Here is an 18,513-nt window from a genome sequence, read left to right on the forward strand (position 1 = left end):
ATTATTTAAATAGTGAAATCATTATTTAAATAGTTAAATCATTATTTAAATAGTGAAATCATTAGTTAAATCATTATTTAAATAGTGAAATCATTATTTAAATAGTTAAATCATTATTTAAATAGTGACATCATTATTTAAATAGTGACATCATTATTTAAATAGTTAAATCATTATTTAAATAGTGAAATCATTATTTAAATAGTGACATCATTATTTAAATAGAGGGAGAAAGGTTTTATAATAATGCAGATATTTGTTATATTTTCTGTTGTTAATTTAAAGTAGTGATTTCAGTCGGGACTTTAACTCTAGATTAAAAACTGATTCAATTAATCCACGCTCGTTTGTTTTGATTTGGAGGCGCACGTGAAGTGATGATTTACGTTTAATTTCACAAAGCATTGTGGGTAAAATACAATTCATTTCCTGAAAGGATTCATCCAATCCATACTGCATGAAACCAGGAAGTTAGTATCCATACTGAAATGTTCAGTATACTGAGGTGGACCCAAAAAATGACCACTGAATGACCACGAGGGTTCAGTATACTGAAACTCCTACTGAAAAGTACTGACTACTGAACTGTGGATATTCAGGAAGGGCCCAGGAACAAATATCTGCCTACTGTGTGTGCGTACTGAATAGTAGGTACTAACAGTATGCAGCACAGATAGTACATACTGCATACTGCTTACTGCATACTGAAAGATTGAGTATGTACTTGGCAATTCGGATACGGCCCTGGTTTAAGAACAGCAGTTTTTATATAGAATACAGGGGGGGGGGATAAATCGTGTTGGTGTTTTTTTTCTGAAGCGGAGTGAGACATCTCGCCTGCGTCTGTGATTCCTCCCTGTGTTTTATACAGCACGTGCTGCCCCCTAACGGTTCAGACAGGAAGCGGCTCTCTGATCCATGAGAACAACATCCGGTCTGTTCCACTCCGGATGGGGGTCCAGCGCTGTTCATTGAGTGAAGAGGATAAATGATTAAAGGAAGCTTCAGAGGGAGATGGAGACCTTCAGCAGACGAGCCCTGCACAGGATTCACTCCGCGGTATGTTCACTGCTGAGGTCATCCCCCGGTGTTTCGGATTAATGAGTGACCGTGCTAACTGGTGACCCGTGTACGCCAGCTTGTTTTTTTTTTATGTCTAACTATCCTCAGGTGAGTCTGTAATGAAGAACTAAACCACAAAACGAAGAATTTCCAGTTTTAATCAGCCGCTGTAACCACGACAACCGCAGCAGGTCACCAGATAACACGGTCACTCTTTGAACCAATACACCGGCTAAAGGTGTAAACATGAAGCGTGGTTTGATTTAAAGTGAAAATCAAATCTGTGTTTGTTCAGAGAGAATCTTCTTGGCTCCACTGGAGGATCATTAAGAAGCATGTGGGTCAAAAACTCTTTAAATGTCTCACAGAAAACATTTAGAGGGTAATTAATTAGACAGTTAAACCAGTTCGATTATTGAACCTTCTTCCGTCGTCTTCTTCGTTGGTGTTTAAAGGCGGTTGGGGTCCAAAGAGTTGCACTGCCGCCTACCTCTGAATGTCGGTATTACTACAGTATCACAGCATTTAAGACAATAACGAAAAAAAGAAGAAATGAATTCATAATAAGAGTTCTTCGACCCCGGAACCTTCTCAGACATGTTTTGTGTTTCGGAGGAGAATGTGTGACCTTTAACCCCTGTGGTATCAAAGTGTAGAATAAAGGTTGTTTTTTTCATCGTCTGTCTCTCAGATCTTGCTCGCCATCGTCGTCTTGTCCTGGTCTTATGTGATCTACGCCAGCAGGATCGCTTCTCATTGGCTGCTGGAGAAGAGGACGGCCCCCCTTCAGCAACACTGACAGCTCATTGGATGATGAGACCGGTGAGAGTTTCACACGTTTGGTTTTTGGTGACATGATGTAAATGTTTCGGTGTTTCAATAAATCTTCTCTCTGTCTGTTTGTTAGTCCTGCTGGACTCGACCCCCCTGAGGGTCCAACGTCTTCCAGGTCTGAGAGACTTCACCCTTAGAGACCTGCCAGACCTTCAGAGACCTGCCAGACCTTCAGAGACCTGCCAGACTTGTAGAGACCTGCCAGACCTTCAGAGACCTGCCAGACCTTCAGAGACCTGCCAGACTTGTAGAGACCTGCCAGACCTTCAGAGACCTGCCAGACCTTCAGAGACCTGTAGAGACCTGCCAGACCTGTAGAGACCTGCCAGACTTGTAGAGACCTGCCAGACCTTCAGAGACCTGCCAGACCTTCAGAGACCTGTAGAGACCTGCCAGACCTTCAGAGACCTGCCAGACCTTCAGAGACCTGCCAGACCGTCAGAGACCTGCCAGACTTGTAGAGACCTGCCAGATCTTCAGAGACCTGCCAGACCGTCAGAGACCTGCCAGACTTGTAGAGACCTGCCAGACTTGTAGAGACCTGCCAGACCTTCAGAGACCTGCCAGACCTTCAGAGACCTGCCAGACTTGTAGAGACCTGCCAGACTTGTAGAGACCTGCCAGACCTTCAGAGACCTGCCAGACCTTCAGAGACCTGCCAGACTTGTAGAGACCTGCCAGATCTTCAGAGACCTGCCAGACCTTCAGAGACCTGCCAGATCTTCAGAGACCTGCCAGACCTTCAGAGACCGGACTGACTGCTCTGTTAAAGACCTCTGAAGTGGACTGAACCTGCTGGACCCTGTTAGCCCTCCTGTGGTTCAAACCTCTTCCAGGACTGTGGACAGGAAGCTGTGAATAATAAAATGAGGATTTATCTGAACCTGGTCCGCTGTGAAGATCTGAATCCATCAAACTCACCTGAAACTATTTTATATCATCCATTAAAAACTGTTTGATGAGACAATCGTCTTCATTTGATTGGTTCTGAGATCAGGTCTCCCTCTCAAGTCCATCTCCTAACACCAACTGGTCCAGAACAGCATCATCTCCAGACCCCCCCCCACACACACACACACACACACACACACACACACACACACAGTCAGACACACACACACACAGTCAGACACACACACACAGTCAGGCACACAGACACGCACACAGACACACACACACACACACACACACACACACACACACACACACAGTCAGACACACAGACACACACACACACACACACACAGTCAGACACACAGACACACACACACACACACACACAGTCAGACGCACACACACACACACACACACAGCGCTGACTCAGCTGATCCCCTCTGAAGACTGGACAGTGGGGGGGGGTCACGTTGTCCCCTCATTACGCCTCAAAGCGAGACGTCACAGGGGCGTAGATATGAACAGGGCTGTTTGTGGTCTTTATGCTAAGCTAAGCTAACAGAAGATTTACACTGACTACACAAACGTCAGCGTGTCGGGCCGATTTGTTTTTCAGTGTTTCTGTTCAGCACGCCGAGTCCCATATGAAAGGAAACGTGTGTGTGTGTGTGTGTGTGTGTGTGTTAATGTATTCAGTAACTGAAAGAAGCTCACACACACACACGCACGCACGCACGCACGCACGCACGCACACACACACACACACACACACACACACACACACACACACACACACACACACACACACACACACACACACACACACACACACACACAGTATTGTTTGGAGACTCTCTTTGATGTTTCCTCTCAGATGTAAATGCTCAACAGAATGAGTGGATGAGAGAGGGCGAGCAAGCTTTACAAAGAGAGAGAGGGGGTGGGGGTCTGTCGGTGAGTACTCATTCTATTAACCAAAACATTTCAAACACACACACACACACACACACACACGTTGTGTCTCATGTGTAATTAACAACCTGCTCCCTCACATACAAACAGCTGAATTATAAAAACCTCCTCGACGTCTCGCTGCTTTAAACATCCTGATCCGTTATCTGAACCAGGGTCGATATCTGAAACACTCGTTTTAACATTCATATAAAACTTAACAAATATAAACAAATTGAATAAACCGAGTGTAGCGCCGTTATCGGTTTGTGCAGGTCGTCAAAAATAGGTGAACAGGTGAGTGTGGTTCGATAGTCGAGTGATATCAGACAATATTATCGGCTGTTTTTTTTAGATTTTTAAATTTTAAAATGTATTTTCCAGGGACATTGCATATTAATAAACATTTCTGTAAATATGCCAGAGTTAGCCAAAAGGCTGATTTTCATCTGTTGTCCCTGGACAGATTTTATAAAACAAAACAAATTCAAACATCGCTAAAAGCTACAAAAAGAAATATCATGACAGTAATGAAGCAGCCACAGGAGAAAATACATAAAGCATGCAGGATACACATAAAGCATGCAGGATACACATCAAGCATGCAGGATACACATCAAGCATGCAGGATACACATAGAGCATGCAGGATACACATCAAGCATGTAGGATACACATAAAGCATGCAGGATACACATAAAGCATGTAGGATACACATAGAGCATGTAGGATACACATAAAGCATGCAGGATACACATAAAGCATGCAGGATACACATAAAGCATGCAGGATACACATCAAGCATGCAGGATACACATAAAGCATGTAGGATACACATAAAGCATGCAGGATACACATAGAGCATGTAGGATACACATAAAGCATGTAGGATACACATAGAGCATGCAGGATACACATCAAGCATGTAGGATACACATAAAGCATGCAGGATACACATAAAGCATGCAGGATACACATCAAGCATGTAGGATACACATAAAGCATGCAGGATACACATAAAGCATGGGATACACATAGAGCATGTAGGATACACATAAAGCATGTAGGATACACATAAAGCATGTAGGATACACATAGAGCATGCAGGATACACATCAAGCATGCAGGATACACATAAAGCATGCAGGATACACATCAAGCATGCAGGATACACATCAAGCATGTAGGATACACATAAAGCATGCAGGATACACATCAAGCATGCAGGATACACATAAAGCATGTAGGATACACATAAAGCATGCAGGATACACATAAAGCATGCAGGATACACATAGAGCATGCAGGATACACATCAAGCATGCAGGATACACATAAAGCATGCAGGATACACATAGAGCATGCAGGATACACATCAAGCATGTAGGATACACATAAAGCATGCAGGATACACATCAAGCATGCAGGATACACATAGAGCATGCAGGATACACATCAAGCATGCAGGATACACATAAAGCATGCAGGATACACATAAAGCATGCAGGATACACATAGAGCATGCAGGATACACATAAAGCATGCAGGATACACATCGAGCATGCAGGATACACATAAAGCATGCAGGATACACATAGAGCATGCAGGATACACATCAAGCATGTAGGATACACATAAAGCATGCAGGATACACATAAAGCATGCAGGATACACATAGAGCATGCAGGATACACATCAAGCATGCAGGATACACATAAAGCATGCAGGATACACATAAAGCATGCAGGATACACATAGAGCATGCAGGATACACATAAAGCATGCAGGATACACATCGAGCATGCAGGATACACATAAAGCATGCAGGATACACATAGAGCATGTAGGATACACATAGAGCATGCAGGATACACATCAAGCATGTAGGATACACATAAAGCATGCAGGATACACATCAAGCATGTAGGATACACATAAAGCATGCAGGATACACATAAAGCATGTAGGATACACATAAAGCATGTAGGATACACATAAAGCATGTAGGATACACATAGAGCATGCAGGATACACATCAAGCATGTAGGATACACATAAAGCATGCAGGATACACATCAAGCATGTAGGATACACATAAAGCATGCAGGATACACATAAAGCATGCAGGATACACATCAAGCATGCAGGATACACATAAAGCATGCAGGATACACATAAAGCATGTAGGATACACATAGAGCATGCAGGATACACATCAAGCATGCAGGATACACATAGAGCATGCAGGATACACATAAAGCATGCAGGATACACATAAAGCATGTAGGATACACATAAAGCATGCAGGATACACATAAAGCATGCAGGATACACATAAAGCATGTAGGATACACATCAAGCAGCGTTTGATTCATATATGAAATGTAGATCATGCAGCAGGATAGAACAATAAAAAAACAAGTATTAGTAAAAACACGTATCCAATAAAGTCGAGCTCTACTCCTGAGAGAGAGAAGCTGCCTTTAGCAGCTGTGCTCATTATCAAACCTCTCATGTAGATGAGCCCAGGTAACACACACACACACACACACACACACACACACACACACACACACACACGGAGGCTGCAGTTCTCTGTAAAATCAGAGAGAACCGACTTAAACTTTATAATGTTTGTAATTTAAAAGAGGAAACTACAGAAGCCCAGAAGACAATTTGACCAAAAGATAGATTGATGTTTGTTAAGAACATTTTTCTGAAGGTGCTTTAAACTCTGATGAGACGGAGAGGAAGAACCTGCAGATAAACTCCTGAACATGGCTTCAGACTCCTGTTTTTGTTGCCATGACAACAAACTAAAAAATCCTGCCATCATGACAACCCTGATGGATTTGGATTTTGGATTAGTAAACTTTAAAGAAGTCTCCTCTCAGGTCCTCGTCTCCCCTCTCATGTCAGCCATGTTGGCTGCTAAAAGGCAAACAAATCCGTCACGGCGTCGTCCATCTGCTCCACGCTGTGACATAAATATTCATAAAACCGGAGCGAGCCAGGCGAGTTTCTGGGAGAAGAAATGCAGAAAAACCAGACGAGGAAGATTTCAATATAACGAGCCAATCATCAGCCATCTTTATTTGAACGTTGTCATTTTTATAAACGTGATCGGGACATGATTTGTCTCAACGTCACTTTAAAAATACAACAACACGATCCATTCAGGTTTTAATGAAAGGTGAGAATAGAGCCTGGAGACACATTTAGTGAATTAAAGTCCAGATTCTATAAAATCCACTTCCCCATGTTCCTCTAACTCTAACATGTGTCTCTAGTCCGTCTACAAACCCCCCAATCATGAGAAAAGTCCATCCTCTCCGTCTTCTGCCTGCTCCACTTTTCAGAAAATGTGTGCTCAAACAGGCCGTTTGGAGATTTTCCCTTCATGACATCACAAAGGGCAGTAGCCCCTCCCCCAGGTGGGTGACACTCCCACAGCTAGGTGTTTGTTCTGCCCTCTGAGTCTGCCTTCTCACCGTAAACAATAGGACATGGAGAGAGAAAGACCCTTCCAGAGAGGGGACGTGGTCAGACACAGCTCATTTACATATTTAAAGGTACAGACACAGAAACAGTCTGTTCTGAGCAGGGCTGAAATAGAGGGGTTTATAGACATGATCAAATACAGGATCAGAGTGGATTTAGAACAAGGAACTTCATACACATGTTTTGAGGAGCTCTGAGACTTATTTACACTGGATCGAAACAGACAAACAAGAAAAGTATAAACAGTTAAAGGAACAGTATGTAACTGTGACACCTAGTGTTTAAAATGGGTACTGCAGTCTAAACATTGCAGAGAGCCCCCCCCCCCCAGAGTTGATGCTCAGGCCGGTTTCCAAATTGTTCAGATGATTGACAGATTTACCAAATAAACAACATATTAGTGATGCTAAGCTAACTGCTAACCAGAGATATGGGATGAATCCACATGTTTTTTTCAGCTTCATTTTATTATTTGATATCCGACCGCTCATACACGAAACACACAATGCTAACTTAGAAAGCCAACTGTTAAAAAAAGCACTGAAGAATCACATCAAGAAAACAATATAAAGTTTTTTAGGCCGGATTCAGGAGGAGGTCCTCGTGGAGAACACCCGGTATGGAGGCAAACAGCTCCTCCTCTTGCTCCGCCCCCCCCTCCTCCATGGCGCCGTGTTTGGACATCCTGTCGTCAGGCGGGGCGTCCTTGGAGACCGGACACTTCTTCTTCCCCTCTAACCAGTAAGTCACCATGTCTCCTTTTCCCTGTGAACAGAGGACCAGAGTGTGACTGGTGAGCTCCCAGTGCTCCCAGTGACTGACAGGTGTTTGTGAAGGGGGGCGGGGCTCACCTTGACCTGCAGCGTCCCTCTGCACTCCAGCACGTAGCCTCCGATCTCCTCCAGCAGGTAGAAAGCAGACGAGCTGCACTGGATCTTCAGAGCTGAAAACACCAGATCACAAACTTTAAATCTTTCTCATGTCGCACTTCAATTCATTTATTTAAAAAATAAACAGAATCCAAAAAAGTAACAAACTATTTTAAAAAGTGATCAAACTAAAGTTGTAAAAATTTATATATATATTATTTAATTTAAATGATCAATACACGCACACTTATTTATGTAAATACTGTAATTAACATCTTAATTGACCCATCTGTCACATAACTGCATTTTACTCATCATGTTACTTCAGCATCTTTTGCACTCTTCACCACTGCACTGTTTCATATTTAGTCATGTAAATATTAGTCTTTTCTTATTCTGTTTATTGTTGATGTTTAATGTTGTACCTGTTCATAAGAGAGCACAGTTCACCTGTATACCTGGACAATAAATCTGATTCTGACGTTCAGCTTGTTTATGCATTGAGACATTTTAACTGCTAATATAGAAACACTACGGTGGCCCTGAAGGTCAACTGCAAAAAGATTTCATGAAACATAAAATAATTTATTCTACATTAAATGAAACGGTTTAAATCTGTGTTTCATTATTTACTAAAGATCTGAAATGTGTTTGTCATGCAGCTTCAGTGTTTGTTTGTTACCCAGACTGTTGGACTCCATCCTGGACGCTGTGTTCACCGTGTCTCCAAACAGACAGTAACGAGGCATCTTGGTCCCCACGACCCCCGCCACCACGGGACCTGCAGAGACACGAGGACACGTTTGTCTGTGTGGTCATGACCTCAACATGTTCTACACGCTTCAGACGGGACGTACCGGAGTGGATCCCCGCTCGTATCTGCAGCTGCATGCTGGGTTTGTGGGGGATCCTGAAGGTGCGGCAGACGCCCACCAGGTCCAGAGCCATGCTGGCGATCTCTGAGGCGTGCAGGATCCCGTTCTCTTGGGGAACGCCGGACACCACCATGTCTGCACGAGCACACGGTGAGACAGTGATCGTGTTTAAAGACCCGCCCACTCATTCAACGCTAACGTGACCACGATACGGTTGCTAACGGTTACTCTCTCACGTACAGGCGTCTCCGATGGTTTCCACCTTGTAGACGTCGTAGATGTCGATGATGTCGTCGAACGTCGTGTACAGTTTGTTCAGGAAGTCCACGACCTGATACGGCGTGCTGCTGCTGGAGAGCTGAGTGAAGCCCACGATGTCACTACACACACACACACACACACACACACACACACACACACACACACAAACGGACACACACACACACACACACATTAACTTTAACTTCCTGAAACATTGATGACCCACCCCCCCCCCCCCCCCCTACCTGAAGAAGACGGTGGCGCTGACGTAGCTCTGAGCCTGCAGAGGTTTCCCCTGCCGCAGGTCGTCAGCTACCTGTTTAGGAAGCATACCTGAAACCAGGAAGACGTTCTGCAGTCAATAACAAGACGTGTTAATATGACAGGAGTGTGACCTGGTGTGACGTACTGTAAAGGAGTCGGTCCGTCCTCTGCTTCTCGTGCATCAGATCCTGAGTCCTCTCAGCCACCAACACCTCCAGGTGTTTACTGTACTTCTCCATCTGGAACAAACACAACCACTGATTTACACTTCAACAGCGACCCGGACTCTTTGGAACATGATGTCATCCATTTTCTTCTTCTTATACCAGACGCAGTAACGTCACCCAGACCTGCCTCTCCCCAGCTCCTCCAGGGGGATTCTGAGGCGTTCCCAGACCAGCGAGCTCTGGATCCCCAGGGTCTCTTCCCGTTTGAACGTGTCATGAAAACCTCCAAAGGGGGGCGTCCAGGAGGATCCTGATCAGATACCATAACCACCTCACCTAGCTCCTTTAGATGTGAAGGAGTAGCAGCTCTACTCCGAGCTCCTCCCCCTGAATGTCTAAGCTCCTCCTCCTGAATGTCTAAGCTCCTCCCCCTGAATGTCTAAGCCTCTCCTCCTGAATGTCTAAGCCCCTCCTCCTGAATGTCTAAGCTCCTCCTCTGGAATGTCTAAGCCCCTCCTCCTGAATGTCTAAGCTCCTCCTCTGGAATGCCTAAGCCCCTCCTCCTGAATGTCTAAGCTCCTCCTCTGGAATGTCTAAGCCCCTCCTCCTGAATGTCTAAGCTCCTCCTCCTGAATGTCTAAGCTCCTCTCCTGAATGTCTAAGCCCCTCCTCCTGAATGTCTAAGCTCCTCCTCCTGAATGTCTAAGCTCCTCTCCTGAATGTCTAAGCCCCTCCTCCTGAATGTCTAAGCTCCTCCTCCTGAATGTCTAAGCCCCTCCTCCTGAATGTCTAAGCTCCTCCTCCAGAATGTCTAAGCTCCCCCTCCAGAATGTCTAAGCCCCTCCTTCTGAATGTCTAAGCTCCTCTCCTGAATGTCTAAGCCCCTCCTCCTGAATGTCTAAGCCCCTCCTCCTGAATGTCTAAGCTCCTCTCCTGAATGTCTAAGCCCCTCCTCCTGAATGTCTAAGCTCCTCCTCCTGAATGTCTAAGCTCCTCTCTTGAATGTCTAAGCTCCTCCCCCTCTCTCTAAGGCTGAGTCCAGACCCCCTCCAGAGGAAACTTGTTTCAGACGCTTCTTTCTCATTCTTTCAGTTACGTCCCAGAGGTCATGACCTCAGTTGAGGGTTGGAACAGAGATCGAGCGGTAAATCAAAAGTGTTGCCTTCAGGTTCAGCTCGCTCTTCACCTCAACGGTCTGACACAACGCCTGAATTACTGCCGCCGCTGAACCAACCCGTCTGTTAATCCCACGCTCCATCTTACCCTGAGATACTTAAATCTCACTCCACTGTGTTTGATAACAGTTCATTAGTATTTGGTAAGTCAAAGATAACGATCCAATAATAATAATCTGTCGTGTTTGAAACTATCTATAAGACTACTGAATATTCCAGTTAACCTGACATATGCTCTGTGTAGGATGCTGATTGTTACCAGGTTCATCATCATGTCCACCGGGCTGACTTTGATCGGGTTGATTCGGTGAACAAACTTCCTGATTTGTTCAAAGGTGGGTCGGTGGGCGGGATTAACAGAACGACATCGCCTGATGAGCTACAGAAACACACACAGGACAAAAGACAGTAAAGTTTGTTATTGTGAAACATTTAAAAACAACTGGAGACATATGAACACTAAAACAACAGAAACCAGAAATCAAGATTACACCATAGAAACATTAAAAATGACTCACCTCTACGTAGTCAGATGGACAGGGGCAGGTGCTGTCGGCCTTACTGGAGATGAGTTCAGGTAGAGGAGGACACCAGGCGCTCTCCTGGTTCGACTCCTCTGCCTGCAAACATTCATTCATTTAACCAGCGATCAGCCTGACCAGCAGCACATTCAGTAACAAACCAAACAGAGGAGTGACAGGACAGCGGACCAATCAGAGAGTGTTAGCAAACACTATTTGATTCCATGTGTTATAAAACGATGAATCTCTGTTGCCATAACAACCGTTGTCTCAAAAAATAACAGAAGCTTTAAAAGTCGGGGGGCGTATTTTGAAGTCAAAGCATCAGTCACAGAAACGATGAGCAACCTCTAAATTATACAAACACATCGGCAACTTTTTCAGTTTTTGCAAATTGCAGACGTTGTTGTCATTTTTACCCGACCGATAAATCAGCCCGCCGATACTAACGGCCGATATCAGAATATCCAGTGAGTATCGGTATCGGCTATCTTTATCTCAGATATGCGCCGATATTATCCGATTATCAGAGAGTGACTTACCGGGACGGGGTCGCTGCGAGTGGCTATCTCCAGCAGAATGATGGAATAACTGTGAAAACAAACAGATGTTATCAACTGTCTGAATGAAGAGTTACACTTAAACATTGTGAGGAATCATCTCTGCTTTATGTGGACTAAAACAATCCCCTTAATGTTAAACAAAAAGGTATGTTTAGGGTTTTATAAGAAGTGGACGTTGCCATGGTGATGTCACCCATTTTTTCTGGATTACCATTTTAAAGCTTTACATTTTGTGATTTCATCTCCATCTTGGTTTTCTGTTTTCAACCAAAACAAGTCAACCTGTGTGAGATACCTGAACACGTCTCCCGCCAGCGTCGGCTCCACGTTGGTGTTCTGAAACTCAGGTGGCATGTAAACCTCCAGCAGTCTCTGCTGATAGGTGGTGAGAGGCTCTGCCCCGTCGCCCATGCGATACATCCTCAGACCGTAATCTAAAAGGACAAACCACGTGTCAATCAAGTATCAAACGATTTAAGTCATCCAATGAGTGTTCAGGAGTCTAAAGAACAGTCAAAAAAACCCAAGAATATCTCATGATTGTCCAAGCTAAGGCTAGCTTAGGATAGGACAGTTGAATAGAACGCTGTATCGTCTGCGTATAAACAGATCTCTACTGTCATAATGTCTGATTGTTGTGACAATGGAAATGTGAAAAGCTTTTTAGATCACACTGTGATTTACCGGTTATTTTGCAGACCCAGCGGTCGTCTAAGACACAGTTTAGAGACTTCAGTCGGCCATGACAGATCCTGTGTTGGTGAAGGTACGACATCCCTCTGGCGATGTCCGTTGCGAAGGAAAACCTAAAACAAACAGAGTATTAATTAGCTGTGTTACCCGAATGTTTAATTTAATTACAACACTGTTGAGTACAAACTGTCAATCAGGAAACAGGAACATGCTGTGGTAGCCTAAATTATGTGCACGTGTGTCTACCTGAAGCCCCAATTGAGCGGGACATCCTCGTTAAGAAGAACGTCGTTTAGGCTTCCTTTTGGGCAGTACTCGGTTACTATGGCAACATTAGGCACCTCAACACATCCGCCGATAAACTTGCACAGGTTGGGATGATCTAGCTCCCTGGAGACAAAGACAGGAAAGTGTCAAAGTATTTCGTTGAAATATGAAGGTCATACAAGATGTGGACGGGTGAGGAGGATGTATCTTACCTGACCTGTTTGACTTCCTGTCTGATGATCTTGGACAGAGAGAAAGTCTTAGTTTGAATCCTCTTGATGGCCACCGTCCTGCCATCACTGGAGAAGGAAGAGATTATTAAATACAAAATGTTTCATAACAGTCTACATCCAAGTCTCATAGTCGGGAGACTTGTCCGTAAATCTTCCCAAACCGGGCTTGAAAGTCTGAGCACCAACAAGTGTTTTAATGTTTGCATTAAAGGGATAGTTTGGGGGTTTTTGAAGTAAGTTTGTGGTATGTGTACTGTAGATAAAAGTCATTAGTTTCCCCCAAACTTAACAGATTTAGTTGTCCAAGTGCTTTTGGACTTTAGGCTCTTAATATGAATCACAAAACCATGACTGACTGGTGAGAATAATAATCTGGTTGGTTGGTCAGGTAGTACCGATGGTATCATATTTTTGACACCATTCATTAAAATTCACATTCAAGAACTTCAACTTCTGTCAGAAAAAAGGAAGACTGTTCTGAGAAAAGATGAGGATAGAAAATGTAAAACAGACAAACACTATGTTGGCTGGATGATGTTTAATGAGCAGACAGGCAGACAGATGGCATACTATATCCCAGTGCTGGTGAAGAGTGTTTTCCGGGTCCCTGGTTGGCCGATGTAGGAGCTGAGAGCCGTCACACAGCTGGTGTTACTGTCGCTGTTCCCCACAGGTACGCTCATGATACTGCCCATGGTCATACGAGCCTCCTGATCTACACACAGAAGAAAAGAGAGAGAGAGGACTTACTTACTGATGCCATGTTGGTCAAGGCTTTACAAGAGCATTATAAAAATTATTCATGTAATGACAAATTGCAGGCGTCTTTCAACCAGTTCAACACAATGTTTTTGGACCAATGTTTTTTAAACCCTTTCTAGTCCCAGACTTGTGCGCGCCATTGTAGACTAATTGCAGCCCTACATACATTTCTGATCTTTTGTGACCACTAATAGGCAAGCCCCTGACCAGAGGACCTATCTGATCTTGAATTTTGGAGTACCTTGTTTTACCGTTGCGTAGTCGATGATCCAACTCTCGTCCCACAACAGCTTCCGTTTCTGATACTTCAGCCACTACAACATAAAGATGAATTGATAAGTCTTCATCACTGTGTATGATTTATTCCTGTATGAGTGTAATGTTGTTTCTCACCACAGCAGTCAGTATGAGGCAGAGGCAGAGCAGGCTGAGCGGCAGGCCGATGGCTAGCTTGGTGGTTGCACTCATGGGGCAATCGCCACAGTCAGCTGGACAGGTGGAACAAAGCTCCGCCTCCTCACAGAGACCATCCCCACAAACTAATGGGCAAGAAAAGAGAAATCACTCTGATGTAACTTGATAACGATACTGATACCTTTTTTAATACCGTGGCACACAAAAATAGAAGTCCTTCTGGCAAATTTTGGTAAAAATTGTAATGGCAAATTGCAACGTTGGGGCAGTAAGTGCCAATGAGTAGGGGTTTTAAACTGAGGTCATGACCATTGCCATGGACATAAGCCAATAAAGTAGAAACAAACAGCAACATTACCTACCTACAGCAGGTTGCACAGTGCTCTTGGCCTCAAGGGCCGCCTGCATGCGACCAACTCGAATGTGAGCGATGAGCGAGGTTAGGCCTGCATGGAACAAAACCACCTGCAAGACAAGGAACTGGGTTTAACTGATCACTTAGTATCACCCGCCATGGAAGTAAAGGGCATAACTCCACTTTATACTGACTGTAATGATCTAAAGATTGATTTAGGTAATCCTTAGAAGAGTGTGAACCCTAAATATATAAAGCAGTGTATCATCTGCGTATGAAGAACTACAGTACATAGCAATAACTAAATAAAGTGAGGCAATATGAGGACGATAACTACGGAGCCGAACAAAATCCACAATGTGTAATGTACTGATCGATCTCACAAATGACTACACAACAAACTTCTAATCCCTTTGTACACTACAACAGTAACACTGGTAACAGGAGAAGATTTCCTTCAGAGCTTTCTTTCTTAATGTTGTCCTGTACAATGATCTGCACTTTGTCCTTTAGATTGTACCTGCTCAACCTGTGTTTCTGAAAGGAGATCTCTCTTTAAATTCCCTCCACTGAGGTTTCTTTATTTACTCCTAGGAGCAGCTAGGTTGGAAATGATGAAGTCTTTTGAGGAGCTGTTGGTGCTATCAGGAAGTACAGGTAAACTGGTCCTGACATGCCAGTGTCTTACCCTAGCAGTCCAGTTGGTCTGGGTCATCTTTCCGGAGGTGGAGATGGTGTGTGTGACAATCTTTCCGTCATCAGGAATCCAGGGACCACAGATGCTCGCCGACGTCTAAAAGTTTATTTGATTATTATTCCTTTAAATCTTTACCGTGCAATTTCCTCAAACTGTGGCACCAATCGAGTGGAAAAGGCTTCTACTGTACAAACCTTACTCAGTCCTATGAAACATTGATGGCATTTCCAGACAGTTTAAGTCTTTTAAAATGTAGCTTTTATCAAAATTCATTTTTAGTTGTTCGTCAAATCAAAAGCAAGCATGTTGGAGCTAGCTAGGTTGTGTGTGTGTGTTTGTTCAGGTTTGTCTAGGTTCAACCGTAACGATTGCAAAGATTACGAGATCGCTGCAGCTCTAAAGACAAAGGTTCAAATGACAGTGTGCACCATGTATCCCAGTGGACAGGAGTGGATGTTGGCGTGATGGATGCAGCAGTTTTCTCCGTCAGCGTCCACCCAGTTGGCTGGACAGTCCAGATGTTCACAAAACTTGCGAGCTGCTTCAGCGTCTAGGATTGAACTGAACACAACAGAGCATTTGAGAGGATCAAATCCAGCTTTTATAAAATAGTATGAGTCATTCCATCTGCTTTGAATCCAGTATAGGCTGTTTTAAAATAATGCATCAACCTGTGTGTGAAGATGTTGTTGTCGATGGCCCATTGGTAGAAAGAGTCTCTGGCTGTAACCGAATACACCACGTTGAACACCTCGCCGCTCTTCACTGTCTCTGGAGGACGAACCACCCAGGCCATCTCCAGACCTGGAGGTGAGACACAAGGATTTTAAGAAACAGTTGAAAAATCTATTAAACTATTGTTCATATTATTCACATATATAGAGAAAAATCCTTTAAAAATCACATTATTCAAACATTTTCCCTTTTCTACCTTAAAGGAGCAGTATGTAACTCTGACCCCTAGTGTTTAAAATGGGTACTGCAGTCTAAATTCTAAACATCATAGAGAGCTGTCTCCCCCCCTCCTCTCTAGAGTGGATGCTCACTCAGGTCACCATGTGGTGGACTCTGAAGCTTCAGTGTTTATCCAGCTCTGCATGGGTCTGTAAACCTTTCTGTGTTCTAACCTCTCTCCATTTTTCAAAAGCATCTCCAATATTGATCCTAGTTTGAGCACGTTTCTGCTCGTGGAGCTTATTAGAAACATGCAGAGGCTTTTTAGGTCGGGTACAATCACTTCTATCTGAACCACTTCTCTTGACCGCTTCCATCGCTGCAACACCTGTTGACCTGATAACTGCTCTCATCTGCTCTAAACGTGAACACGATGTCAGATTCTCACCGCCACAGTCGATCATGTTGTACTCGTTGGGTCGGTCCAGAGGCCAGCAGTCGTACTCGCTGTTGTCGAGGTCGTGCCAACAACATGTTGGATCCACAAGAAAAACACACACCTGGAAATGCACACACACACAAAAGATCAGATAACAAAAGAATAGAGGACTCCAATAATAATCCAGGACACGCACAGAAAAAAAACATTTCTGAATTAATTAAAAGCAAGAATGAAGCATTGACAGAGTTCAGAAGTAAAAACAGGGGACGCCTTTTTTTAAGAAATCTGGATTCATGTCGATTCATCAAAAGCCATGAGGACGTATTCTTTAAATCATGAAACCTGAACGTTTTGTTGAACAGATGTTTTATCGCTGATATATATTTCACCCGTTAAACGCTTGACTGCAGTCTTTGAGCGGCTTCTCTGCAACCTGCAGATGTTTTTATTTTTTAACAGAAATAATAAGAAGATGATAAATATGAATATAGGATGGAAACATTTAAAACAAAATGCACAATAAAATAAATACATCCCATTATTAATCCCACAGCGAACACAGAGAGAACTCCCAGTTTATATTAATCAAGAGTTTCAGATTCATAGAAATCAGAAAAATGAACTCTTACCAGAAGCAGAAAGCAAAACCTTTTACTTTCCCACATGTTGAACCTGAAGGACGGAGAGGTGATCATGGAGCTCTGCAGCTTCTGAGGGTTTGAGTCCAGAATCAGTGAGGAGGACCAGAGGAGGAGGAGGGTCGAGAGAGGAAGGAGAGAGAGAGAGGGAGGGAGGGAGAGAGAGAGAGAGAGAGAGGGAGGGAGAGAGAGGGAGGGAGGGAGAGAGAGAGACAGAGAGAGAGAGGGAGAGAGAGAGACAGAGAGAGAGACAGAGAGAGAGAGACCCTAACCCTTATTGTAGAAGAAGAAATGCTGTGAGGACACAATGATGGACACACAGAGACTCTGCATGTTTCTTGTTTTGGTCCACAGTAACCTGTGTTCAATGTTTTTTAAAGTACAATATATTTTTTTATTCATCAATAAATACAAATTCCAGGCGACCCCACATGGGGACCGGGACCCTGAGGTTGGGAAAAGCCTGCTGTATCCAGAGTCAGTAAAGAAGTCTCTCTGCAGGTCCATGAAAACAAATCGTCATGACAACATGTGTTATAACTCAGACGAATGAAACATTGAATCTGACACCAATCACCTGAAGAAGACCTCCAGAAGAGAGTCATTTTAACACGTGGACCCCCTACCGGAACCCTGAGGAACTGAAGTTCGGTTTTTGGCCATCCTGTGTGTTGACGTCATTTTTCAGCCCTGGGTTTTGTCGCCCCCTCGTGGCTCTCTCAGGTGTCACACTGAAGATGTAGGTGGGCAGAGCTCAATCTGTTTACAGTCAACATAAACGGACACACACACACACACACACACACACACGCCAACGGCCCATGTGTGTTTATTTTACCACCGAGAAGTGTGTGTGTGTGTGTGTGTGTGTGTGTGTGTGTGTGTGTGTGTGTGTGTGTGTGTGTGTGTGTGTGTGTGTGTGTGTTTAAATCTCCCACACTGTCTCTCGCTCACGCGCTCTCTTCCTCTCGCACCAGGTTCGACCAATCACAGCGCGCACGAGGACACGCTCGGGCTGCAGAACGTTCATGTGCGCGCGAGGCTCGAGCCGGTGAAGAGGCTGTTTAACTTCTATTCGAATAACCGAGTTTTTTTAATCGACTATAATCGAATCGTTGGAAGACGCCGTGTGTCCCGTGACATCCTTTATTTCATTTTTATCTTTTTAACTACTTTGAGGAA

General features: G+C 44.0%; 2 protein-coding genes and 2 long non-coding RNA genes across 4 annotated transcripts in view; 2 read left to right on the forward strand and 2 right to left on the reverse strand.

Moving 5' to 3' along the window:
* Positions 1-899: 899 nt before the first annotated feature.
* On the forward strand, positions 900-2,863 carry LOC110004965 (uncharacterized). Its single transcript, XR_002279053.3, has 3 exons — positions 900-1,059; positions 1,754-1,884; positions 1,970-2,863. It is a non-coding gene; the product is annotated as an uncharacterized lncRNA (long non-coding RNA).
* Positions 2,087-2,713, reverse strand: LOC136177420 (uncharacterized). Its single transcript, XR_010665027.1, has 4 exons — positions 2,628-2,713; positions 2,438-2,456; positions 2,200-2,218; positions 2,087-2,132 (listed from the first exon to the last, which is right to left on the reverse strand). It is a non-coding gene; the product is annotated as an uncharacterized lncRNA (long non-coding RNA).
* Positions 2,864-6,816: 3,953 nt separating the features above from the next.
* LOC110004968 (atrial natriuretic peptide receptor 1-like) lies at positions 6,817-17,400 on the reverse strand. The gene is made up of 23 exons (XM_020660449.2): positions 17,323-17,400; positions 16,700-16,811; positions 16,029-16,161; positions 15,786-15,918; positions 15,349-15,453; positions 14,668-14,770; positions 14,285-14,430; positions 14,133-14,205; positions 13,700-13,844; positions 13,109-13,195; positions 12,876-13,019; positions 12,621-12,742; positions 12,232-12,370; positions 11,916-11,964; positions 11,371-11,472; positions 11,112-11,231; positions 9,656-9,749; positions 9,492-9,579; positions 9,226-9,365; positions 8,968-9,120; positions 8,793-8,891; positions 8,093-8,184; positions 6,817-8,006 (listed from the first exon to the last, which is right to left on the reverse strand). The coding sequence occupies exons 1-23, from the start codon at positions 17,386-17,388 to the stop codon at positions 7,818-7,820; spliced, it is 2,634 nt and encodes an 877-aa protein (XP_020516105.1). The 5' UTR covers positions 17,389-17,400; the 3' UTR covers positions 6,817-7,817.
* Positions 17,401-18,181: 781 nt separating this feature from the next.
* Positions 18,182-18,513, forward strand: part of LOC110004967 (nephronectin-like) — a 6,191-nt gene continuing 5,859 nt past the window's right edge. The window contains exon 1 of the mRNA XM_065950603.1: positions 18,182-18,513. This exon is cut by the window's right edge and continues 592 nt beyond it. The gene's annotated coding sequence lies outside the window, so the exon portion shown is untranslated.

The sequence above is a fragment of the Labrus bergylta genome, chromosome 22, assembly GCF_963930695.1.
Source record: "Labrus bergylta chromosome 22, fLabBer1.1, whole genome shotgun sequence".
Classification (NCBI taxonomy): Eukaryota; Metazoa; Chordata; class Actinopteri; order Labriformes; family Labridae; genus Labrus; species Labrus bergylta.